This window comes from Dreissena polymorpha, chromosome 10 (genome assembly GCF_020536995.1).
Source record: "Dreissena polymorpha isolate Duluth1 chromosome 10, UMN_Dpol_1.0, whole genome shotgun sequence".
In the NCBI taxonomy this organism is placed as follows: domain Eukaryota; kingdom Metazoa; phylum Mollusca; class Bivalvia; order Myida; family Dreissenidae; genus Dreissena; species Dreissena polymorpha.
The window spans coordinates 90,024,673-90,037,143 of record NC_068364.1 but is presented as its reverse complement, the minus strand read 5'-3'; the positions used below and the strand labels follow the sequence as shown (position 1 = coordinate 90,037,143).

The 12,471-nt window shown below is 33.1% G+C and overlaps 1 protein-coding gene across 1 annotated transcript; it reads left to right on the top strand.

The window, feature by feature from the left end:
* Positions 1 to 4,450: 4,450 nt before the first annotated feature.
* LOC127849323 (putative nuclease HARBI1) lies at positions 4,451 to 10,685 on the top strand. Its single transcript, XM_052382043.1, has 6 exons — positions 4,451 to 4,547; positions 9,690 to 9,802; positions 9,897 to 10,008; positions 10,100 to 10,196; positions 10,312 to 10,372; positions 10,461 to 10,685. Exons 1-6 carry the CDS (start codon positions 4,451 to 4,453, stop codon positions 10,683 to 10,685), a joined length of 705 nt encoding a protein of 234 aa, XP_052238003.1.
* The last annotated feature ends 1,786 nt before the right edge of the window (positions 10,686 to 12,471 follow it).

Here is a 12,471-nt window from a genome sequence, read left to right as displayed (position 1 = left end):
TGTTTTGTTCTAAAGGTATGCCCAAATGTTTAATATTCATCCGCTTTGTTAGTTGGCGTTTTTTTTACATTGAATGTTTTCTTTTCTTGACGTCTGATAACATATTTGTTTAAACAAAAAAGTGAATGTTGATTGTCGAATCACTGCTATGTTTAGGGTGCATTGTAAATAAAGCAAACGTCTATTACAATCATTAGGAACTATTTTATATGCGTAGATAGACTTCTATCGTTAATGACGACAATGAGTGAATTAATAATGACACCTGCTTATTCAATAATGAATAGATACCAAGATAGACAATGTTGTGGATATTTACGCCATGTATTGATTACATAATGCGATAATATTCTTTAAATTCACGTGTCTACAATTTTTAACAAAATAGGGTCTCCAGTTTACATAAAAGTAATAAAATGTTGTTTGTTCGCTCTAAACCGGAACCGTTTGTTTGTGTTGTCTGCCCTAAAATCCTAAATAAATCCGTGCCCTATATGCAATCGTCGTATATATGATGGCCATTTTGGATTTTAAAACAATTTCTCTCTTAAATGGGTTTTAATACATGTAATCTGGATCTAGAAACAATCATAACTATGTACATTACTTCACTCTTATGTTCCGCCGATTATAAATTGTGTTTCTACGGGTGTACGAGTGCTAAGGTGAGTTTTGAAAGAATACGGTCTGGCAAAGAGCCTTACTTACATTACACAATATTTCACTGCAAGCGTTTTACAGTGCAAATAATCGTTATACTTGTTATCGGTTAAGCTATTTCGCAACGTTACGCTGAACAAATGAACTGCACTCTACTTGTATTTAAACCGGCAAAATCAATATGTATGTCGCATTCATTGTCTTTAAACAGAAACCCAATACAGGACACACGTCATGTCATTTCAATGCATAAATACTTTATGAAAGCATTAAGAAAGTATAAACGCATGATTTACTCGTTGTAATGATTCCCATATCGAACAAAAAAATGAAAATAATATCGAGTTCATGTCTTAAGTTGTTATAACATTCCTGTTGCTTATGACTTCTACAGTACATTGATTTTTATTTAGTAAAGTACTTTGATGTGAATCGTTTGTCTGAAGGGAAGTAAGCATGAAGATTGCTGCTATTGTATTACAGCTAAAACTTTAACCTTGCTGCAAGCAATATCTCGGTTACTTAATAGTATATCATATTCCTGTTTTGCCGGTTTGTGTGCTTAAGGTTCATGGGGGGGGGGGATAAAATTCATTAAAACTTCGCTTTGGATTTTCTTCATTCAATGTGGTACAATATGGTCAAACTATATATCATTTTAAAGCTTAAGACGGATAGAATAACATAAACACATTTTTGACATTCAATATTGGTGTGCTTTATTCATATTTTGGTTTAAAACCAATACATTTTTACACTAATTTACAAAATCTCAATCTAAAGTTAGGAAGGATATGCACTACCTTAAGTTGAATAAATACAAAGCTATATACATATACAAGGTCAAGTTAGCAACATTTCACAGAAAGTTATTGTCATAAAACAACAAATGAGTTTTAATTCAACTTTCTTTTTTGGATAAATTTCCAAAACAAAGTTCTAAAAATAACTAAAACGTAACTACTTTTTAAAAATCCAGGTATGGTGGATAATAGGTGTCACAATTCTATTTCAAAGGCTTAACAATTTTGTTATTTACCTCTCAACCAAATTGCAAATTTTAAACCATCTCAAATTGAAATAGATTGCAGACGACATATAAAATTGTGAAGGAATATAAAGAAATTGGCAAACCGATTGATTTTATATTTCGATTCCTTCTACCCATTTGAAAGCGTGGCCATCGCTGTGCTCCGTAGAAAAACGTGCAAAACAAATCGGTCGAAACCACGTGCAGTGGTGAGAAAACCGGGTATGTGTATACACATACCTGAGAAAACACATAACTTATTTTGACAGTTTGGTGGCAACTAGTAAAACAACTATTAACATTAATCAGCAAGAGATCGCACTAAATAACAGAAATGACCACGTAGAGATATCATCACTTACCCTATTTCAAATATTGTCCAGCTGAAAAATGTCCCCAAACGTCTTTTTTGGTTTATTTGTATTGTTTTTCTGGAGCCGTGCATCTCACAAAATATCCATCCAACTTCCGTTGTTTTCACTTTCGTTATTAAAAACTCCGTTGAAAAGAATTATTTCTACTTTTAGATTGTTAAAGCGATGTATTATTATATATTATCATTATAATAGTAAACCGTGATGAATTGAACGGAGTTACGTATAGATCTTTCTGTCAGCGAACTATTTTATGCGCAATAATATAAGTAATGTGATTCGACAACGATTGTAAACATTGGTGAAATGCTTCTTACATAGTTATTCTTTTGAGTGTTTATGAGGTATGATCGGTCAGTTTGCAAACATCAACGGAAAAATTACAATCCAATGCATTTGTCATCGTCAACCGTTTGGAATGTCAATTAGGCGATGAGTGAGTTTTTAGCATGTTTCTTTCTATTTTATTAATTTTAAAATGGCTGCCCCCATGGCGATGAAATGACATGTGTTCGAGTTTTGATATTTCTAGATATGTAAACTTTTTTTACTATTTAAGCGTAACTTGCCCTCTTCAATGTCGATATTATTCACTTGTTATATTATTTTCCGCCGAAATACGTGGAATAAACATGATTCAGATTTTTGAAAATAATGTATATTTTATTGTTAAAATCGCTTTGTATTTTGATTGATTTTGTGGATATTATGATACGTTGATGTACAAAATTGGTAGCAGTTTGAAGGAAAACATCCTTTAAAGCATATATGTATACATTTTCAATGTTGCACTCTTCCTTTAGTCAAATTTGAGTTCAATGCTAGGGTTCCAACTATTTTCAAATTGAAGCCTCTACATGAACCTTAACTGCTTCCTTAACACGTGCTTGCTTATACTAGTTTCCGTACGAAATATGTTAGATTTGATCTGTAAGATATGTTAGATTTGAACAACGAAACTCTACAGTGAGCATCATAGGTACTTTGCTTGTTGGCGAATTTGAATAAAAAAAATTGTAATTTGGGCGCATGCGCACCAAAAGAGGCCCGTAATTGGGTACCTTAAACACTGTCTTTTTCACGTTGACAGTAGTGTTTTTCGCACTTTTTTAACGAAAAAAAAAACAAAATGAAGTACATGTAATGACTTTTTAATTTATTTAATTAGTTTCAGAATAATAACATATATTATCGGTCGATAGTTTATAAAAAAGATAACAATTTCAATCGAGATGCATCGACTTTACCCGGAAACTTCCGCAATATAAATCTCGTGTCTAATGGTCTCTATCATGGCTTGTATTACTACTTTACTTTCCCAAAAGTTTCTTCTGGACTGGTCAACATAGAAATGTGTTCATATGTTACTTTGTGGTATTTATTACCAAATTGTATATGGTCAACGCAAATTTGCAGATTTGACAAATAACTCTTAAGTGTGATCCTAGAGTTTCCCCATACTGATATTTATTTTAATTCCCTTTCTGAATTGCTCTTAAGTCTTGAGCAAATCTTAGTTCAATTGAATACAGCAATCAACTGAATTTATTCAATTTGTGCTTACTATTTATTCATTATTTATCTGTGTTCCAAAGTTTAACATGATTGTTTTATAAATTAAGAAACTTATCAGTGCATTACAACACAAAATGAAAAAAAAAATGTCGTAGAAAAAAATGGCATTAAAAATCACTTTATTATATGAATTGAGTCTGGGATGATATGGTTGTGCACTTTAATTTATCATAAATTATGTGACCAATGTTTATAATTATATTGTCAAATGCATGAGTGGATCACAAATTACACTATAAAGCATATAATTTATCAAAACAAAATGAATTTAATGTTTATTTTATTTTTTCAAGACCTTTAAGTGTTGAAAAGTTTAAAAGTTACAGTTACTTTAATTATGATAATTAAGTGACAATTATTGAGCTGGATGCGAAGTTAGGTATACTATGTTTTATGCAGCGGCAGTAGCAAAAATGAGTTACGCATTGTTGCAGTATTTAAGTAAGTAACGAAGTAAATATGACATAATCATCAATTATAATATTAATTGATTATAAAAAAGAATGTGCTGGCATATTGTGTCGATCTAGCTATTTGATTTGATCCCCACGGACATTGAGAGAGAATTCTCAGGGCCGAATAATCCTCGTTGATCTGGGGCTGACTTGATCTAGTATCACGAACATACTTAAGTCGATATTTTGACTCAACTTTGAGATTTCGCTCAACTTTTGACATGAGTGTAAACACCTTGCTCAAGTTGGTGATCACGAAACGTTTTTGAGTACTGAGTCAGATTCATCTTTGCGTTTGAGCAAAAATAATTGAGCCAGCGTTCTACCTGTCTCAAGTTATACAGCAGTACTCAAACATGGCCGCTTTTGTTAATCGCGTTAATCGTTTGAGAAGGCGTCAGCTGATTGAGCGCGGTTTTGCCGACAGAAGCATCCCGCTAGAAGTGTTATCAAGTGAGGAGGTTCGAGAGAGATACAGATTTCGCCCGGAAACGATTTATTTTATCGTTGGAATTGTTTTTAATGACTTGGACACACCGACTCGTCGGTCATTGCCAGTGCCACCTCTTCTGTCGGTGTTGATATCTCTTCAATTCTTTGCGACGGGCTGTCATCATCTTCTTTTGACAGCTATCCACGGCGTGTCAAGATGTTCCGTGGGACGTAGTGTAGCAAACAGGCCAAGATTAATAGCTTATTTTAGGGGGTAACTGGTCTACGATTTTCAACAGCAAGTGTTATATGTCAAAATATTCGTATAGGTCTGTTGTTTTTGAAAACGACTTTCGTTTTCTCCAAATAGGTCGGAGATGGTAAAAAAACAAGATGGCGTACAACATGGCCGACACTAATATGTACAGGCGAAATTAAATCAACCATATTAGTTTAAATAAAATTTATTTTTAATAACAACACCATTATGTATTAAAAATACATATTTAATATTGTATATTTATACAATACATTATTAACAACAACTCAGTTCATAAATAAAAAAATGTCAAGGTCAAAACGAAGGTCAAAGGTCAAATTAGTGTCTATTATAACACTTGTTTTACACTTAAATGCAAGAAAATAATAAATAATACAAAACAGTGTCATTTATATTACCATAATCATTTACTGAGTATTATCATAGATTTTACATTACATAACAAACATGAAATATATCAGTTATGCAGTTTAGAACAAGCTAACATGTGTTTTGTGACACATATATAAAACATACTGTTAGATACAATATTACATGTATATTTAAGATGCACATGTCATGGTAATGGTTACGGTGAAATGACACACACAATTGCTTCAAACAATATAACAATCATTTAAACCAATAATAAACTTTTTATCAACTACATGTACAATTTAAAACAGGTGACACACTATTACAATGGTAAAGGTTACGAACCACTTATATCTTGTACATGTTCTTTGGTCATTATTTTTCTATCAACTTGTAGATAAGTATTTAAGAAAATAATGATTAATACAAAAAAACTGTCATTTAGATTGACGAAACCATTCACTGACTATAATAAAGGGATGTAACATCACAAAACATTCATTTATTTAAGAAATGCCTTTTGGAACCACCTCACATGTGTTTTGTGACACATACGTGTATATAAATCATTGTGTTTTATACATTATTTTCAAATAAGATGAACATGTCAAAATTATTGTGCAATGACATACAATCACAGTTATGAACAATATAGCAATCTTTGAACATACTTCTTAACAATGTTTGAACATACTTCTTAAAAATGTTTTACCAAATGGATGTAAATATAAAAACCGAAAGATTGCATTCTACTTAAATGTTAAAGGTTACAAACCACTTGTGTCATTTGATTTTTATTCTTTATTTTTTGAAACTCGAATAAATCAATATTAACATAAATAATATTGATTTGATAAGTATGTAATACAGAAATACAAGCAAATCTCAATAGATACTCAATATTGCATCTCTGAAGATAATACATTATATTTCATAATCGAGTAGTGTGAAGTCAACAAGTAACATACACTAGAGCAGTACATCGGTAAACTTTAAGTTCAGTCTTTCTATGGAAAAAACAATATCATGTCACAGCAATACAGACAATGAACAAATGGCATTGAGAAGTGTACATTGTACTTACAATACCGACTTTCTAACGTGTTGACAATAATAACAAGATTTAATGAACTGTCCTTGACCTATAAAATGACAAAAAATTTGGAAAACACTTGACCATATGTTATTATTTTATTAATTGTTTGGGTTATATCAAGGTAATACATGGAAAGTATGTTTTCTGATTTATGTGAAATAAGTTATTCTTATCAATTATGCTTTTTTATAATTTATTTTAAATCCTAATGCAACTGTCAAACCGTCTATTTACTGCTGTTTGAACACACATCCAGCTCCAGTATCAGAAATGTCACTATCTTGATCAAACACTAATGTCAAGGTATTCAAATTGGCACAAAGCATATCTTGTGTGTGCATATTTGCAGTACACTTGCAGGCTGCTGTGCATGGCTGTTTGTTTATAAAACAGCGACATGTAAAGTCCTCACATATTTCACAGTCACACGTCAGATCATTGAGAAGCTCTGGAGCAGCAATTGGTTGATTCATCATTGTTGGAACTAAATTGATGTTGCTATCAAAATGATAACCAAACAATGTTAGTGATGGCAAGTCATGTTTTGCAACAAGGGAATGGCGCCATATCCAGAGCCGTAGAAGACATCTGAGACAGTGTAGATAAAAACTGTCTCTGGTTGGAGGCAAGGCTTTGGAATGTGCAGATGTTGCAGCTCGAATGCGTCTGATTTCATTCAATGTAAGGTTTTCATTTCCATATAGGAGAGCAACAAACTTTTCACAGGCACCCTTTTGTAACTTCTGAAGGTTCAATTGTTCACCTATATCATGCAAATTCTGGAAAGTCTTGGCATATTTCATGAACAAATTGAATACTTTTTTCTTCCCTTTCCCATGACACCCACTGGTTGTATTACAGCCTGTGATACAATAAACTGTCAGCAGGATTTTCATATGATCTTAAGTCAGCTTGTGAACACCATCATGGATTGGAATGAAACGTTTTTTGTCTACGTGAGTAGTGTTTCTTCCTGTGAGTAAATAAAGCTCTTTCGCCCCAATTGCTTTGTAATGATGCATCAAGAGAACAAGAACATCTGTGTCAGGTGAATGTACAACAATGCAGGTTCCTCCTATATCTGCTGCATATCTGGCATGTAGCATCATCAGTGTGTCAGCTTCTTCTTGATTTGATTAAAGAACCTTTATTTTTCGGCAACCATCTGTTGTAATTTCAAGACACTCTGTGTCAGCTCCGCCATTAATGAAGATCTTTTCATGTGATTTCAGATTTGAGTTTTCCTTTAGAAAGCCGGTGTTATATTGTGTTAAACTTGCTTTGTTTGCTGATGAACATAATTTTTTTCCAGTCTGTGGGAATTTTCAAATTGCTGTGAACATGCACCTTGTTAGACGACTCATAGTCTCCTCTACGTCGTCTGGTTTTTCCTTTCAGGCTTTTTGCACTATATGTGTCAAAAATGATATGGATTTGTTTTACAGATGTGTATTTGCGGGATGATGACACAATGTATTTTTCAAACAATGTTGCCATATTTTTGAATGTGCTTTGTTCAGACTGTATAACAATTGACTGCATAATTGCCATTCCGTCAAAAATAATGGTGTCTGGTTTTTCTATATCATGCAGGACATCAGTCAAAAGACCTTCAATCTTATGCATGAATGCATATTTTTTGGCTATTATCATTTTTCCTTCCTCGGAAAACATGCTGACTGGTACAGTTGTATTTTCATAGGAAAATAATCTCTCTGCCGGAACTTTCTTGTATGCATTTACGTTTAAAAGTCTTTGAAACATATTTTCTCCACACACTTTAGATTTCTGTGTCTTCTGCTTCTTTAATGCGCTTTGTGACAAAGTTTTAACTAGGGATGGCATCGAATACCAATATCGGTATTCGAATGTTCGCAAATTCATTCAATCGAATAATCGAATATTTGCATAAAACGGCTGGATTGATTTAACCTTGTTATGTGTTTATTTCCATTGGTTTGTAAGTTATATCCGTTTGCTAAATACGAGGCTGTTTATTAATGTTGCTATCGAAAAATTGTATCGCTGTCGACTAATACTATGACCGATACTGTGATCGGGCACAAATAGAATGAAAAACATCGTGTCATAGAATTTTATTTTTAATGATTCCACAGATTTGTAGCAGACCGCGCATATGTAAAACTAAGTTTACACACATTACACGTTGCGGTCTTCTTATCCATAGACCGTGTAAATAATTCCATACTGCAGAAGGGGCTGGTGGCATTTTCAGAATTGAATTATGATTCCTTGATGATTGTTTAGTTTATATCATCTGTTACTTTTTAGTAATTCACATATTTAAATGTCTGTTCAAACTGTGATCACAAAAACTAAATTATTATTCGATATTATAATTTATCTGATTCTTCACACCAAGTTCAAAGTTTGCCAAGAACGTGTGGTGAGAACTTCATCAACCAGCTTGAAGGCAATTAGTGCCTTTTCAAAATCCTTTCCTGACAGTATATTTGCTACAGTGACAGGTGCATACAGTCCAGAGTCGGAAAGAAGATGTCTCAAGCCAGCTTCCCCATACAGATGCCCTATGCCAGCAAACACAGACATAAGAAAATGCATCCCACCTGCTAATGGGATCACACCTTGCAGCTCTTCTGGCTTGTTCCAAACAATTTCCATGGCCTTGGAAAGCAAACTCATATCGAATATAACTCGCGTGACGGAGTCTCTCTGTCGAAACATGAGCCAGTTCATAGTTTTTCCGGCCTTAAAAAACGATACAGACAGAGTAAAACGAGAGTTTTACAGCATCGGTGGTTATTTTCTTTATTAGTTTCTTTTATAAAACAGTTGATTGGTTGCCAAGTAAACATTGAAAGGGAGACAACTTTTTATCTTCGTCTAAATCCCTTACAAAAAAGTTCAGTTAGTGTCACTATTTATAAAAAAGAAACATAATTGAAAAAACTGTTACCCAAAATCGTTAACTGAAAAATACTAATACTTGTTTATAATTTAATCACCAGTTTGACATTTTGACTATATTTCAGTAATAAGCATATGTGTTTTAAGCTGTTTGTCTACAATACACTGTGCTATATGTATTTGTTATTATTGCCCATGTATGGGTATTAAGGTTAGCATAATTGCGTGTATGTATTTGACGATGCGCTGTATATGCTTTAGTCTTAAATATTTGCAAATAATTTTAAATTAACACTAACTAAGCAGCTTTGTACAGTTTTCACCCCTTAACCAATAGGCTTCGGCACAAAATCTTCTATTAATTAAGAAAGAGTGCTGATCAGGAGAAGAAATACACTTGGTGTTCTGTTTACTATATTCCATTCAACAGTACAGTATACTTCAAAGATTACTAAGATATCTTAATATCACATGTACTTTTACAATTGCCAATTACTGTTAACGACCTGCGATGTACCATTTATTTATTTATACAAATGTTTAGGTTTCCCCAACGTTCTTGGATGCGTTGACTGTACACATGTAAAGATACGGGCGCCGAAACGGAACGAAATGGACTTCGTCAACAGAAAGGGATACCACTCCGTTAACATTCAGGTAGATTATAATAAGTTTCAGACAACTGTTTATATCAAACATATGTGAACACATATATTTATACAAACAATGTTGTTATCAATTCTTTTTTCAGATGATATGTGACCCGCAGTTAATCATCACCGACGTAGTGGCGAAGTGGCCAGGCAGTGTCCACGACAGTCGGATATTTAGAGAGAGTAGTATCTGCGCCTCGTTCGAGAATGGTAATAATATGTTGTTATTAAATAAACACTGATCATTTCAAACACACACTTTTTTATAAAAACATTCTTGCACACACTTTAATTTGTTCAGGTCAGCTTGATGGGTTACTACTGGGAGATTCCGGCTATGCCTGTCGAACATTTCTTCTGACTCCTTACCTGAATCCACAAACGCCATCACAGGAAAGGTAATCATTGTGCCATAATTATTGAAACGTTAATTAATTTTGGTATTCTACAACGAATATAACATTATTTTAGTTCGCTATTATATACCAATTATGACTATGATGATCCCTTTAGGTACAATAGAGCACTGACAAAAACAAGAGTGCTTATTGAACAGACCTTTGGCAGTTCGCAAGTATATACCAATTATGACTATGATGATCCCTTTAGGTACAATAGAGCACTGACAAAAACAAGAGTGCTCATCGAACAGACCTTCGGAGAGAAGATTTGCCTGTCTTAGCTATGGGTTGAGGGTGGACAAGGCAAATGCATGCCGCATCGCCATGGCGTGTGCCGTGCTACATAACATAGGTATTCAAAGACAGGATGTGTTTGCGAGAGGGACGCCGCCATCTGATGACCACCCAATGACTGTTGGAGAAGCTGGGAACCAGAGTGGGGCACACTACCGAGATTTTATATGTGCAACCTACTTTCGGGAATAGGGTTGTCAAAGGTATAATGATACTTGTTACTCTTTAAATTTTCTTGTTAGTATCAGATTATTATTTGTGTTTTGTTACATAAATTATATTGATCTCTTTTAACAATTCAAATATCCAATTATTTACACATATGAAAATAACTATATTGCAAAATGAAAAGCAACAAATTTAGTGATAATATCGAGTTTATTTAGTAACTACATGGCACTTTTTTCGTCCAAAATTCACCATTAAATAGCAGCATTGTCTTAAAACTATAAAAATATTATAAAAACAAGAGATCTTAACAAATGTGAGCAAATATAATGAAATGTAAATGTCATCACATTTATTAATCATAATAATTTAAAATATTAAAATTAAAAAGACATTTCTTAAAGTTATGTAATGTATTTAATGTCAAGGAACAACTTATCAATAGATGTACAACCCGTGTACATGTGATAGTCTTTCAGCTGTACATAGCACTACATAATAAAACATAAACACTTTTTACAGTCATAAATAAAACATACACATGGAAAATTTAAACAAACGATTCAAGAAATCCAAATTGGAATCAAAATCATATATTCTGAATTGACGTTTTTTGCTGTTTTTTTTTAATTAGTAATTATTATCAACAACAACAAATGAGCATTTATAAAACAAACTTTTTTTTTGTTACAATAAACTTAACCATTAGGCTAACTTTCACACTTAACTCATAAATTAACAATCTAAATAAACAATCCAATGTGTTTTTTTTAAATCTACAAGAAAATAGCAATAATTAATAATGCTTGATTGGTCATTTAAGTATTCAGCGATCAACAAATATGGTAGATTGTTTTATTGGTCATTGTCGTCTTGGGTACTACTTAAATGAAACCAGGGTACTCTGTAAGTATACTTAAATGTACCCCCGGTACTAAAAATATACTACAAAATACTGGGCCAATTAAGACTACTCGATTATTATTCCCACTCTAAATCAAGTGTCATAAAACGCGCTAAGCAATACGAAACAAAATTCTCTTTGAACAAAACCTGCCTCAACATGCTGTTTTGAGTATGAGTTTCGATAATATAGAGACAATTAAAAAATATATTGACATAGATATGAACATTATTAATTTGAAGAAAAAAAAGCCAATAAGTAGCAATTTAGCCTTAGAATTCCCCGATAGGTTTAATTAATTTTCCATACCTGGGGTACATTTAAATATACCCGGGGTACAATTTTGAATTAAGTAGTACCCGAGCCGACAATGACCACCCTTGTCAAAAAAGTGGGCAAAACCCGGTTTTAATCCGTGTTCAAACCGTGTTAAACCCTGCGGTATTGGCACCGGGTTAAACCGTGTCTTTTAAACACACTTTTTGCTTACCGACTTGTTTTTTGTAGGTAAAACCTGGATTTCACTCACATAAACCAACACGCTTATACCTTCTTATACCAACTTAAACCAACTAAAACTTAAACCAACTTAAGTGGGTTAAAAGTGAGTGTGTTTTCCTATTTTATGTTGGCTTTTAAACCCGCTTCTACACATCAAGTCGGTTTTTCCTGTTCTTAAGCGAGTTAAAAGTGGGTTTTTGTTTGAGCGTTAAGTGAGCTAAATTTGTGCTTTTCACAGATTAAGCGCAGTTTAAACTTACTTTAAAACCGTCTTATACCAACTTAAGTTGGTTAAAGTGAGTGTGTTTTCCTTCTTTATGTTGGCTTTTATGTGTGTGTTTATCTCAGATTAAACGCAGTTAAAACACGCTTTAAAACCGCGTTTTACCAACTTAAGTTGGTTAA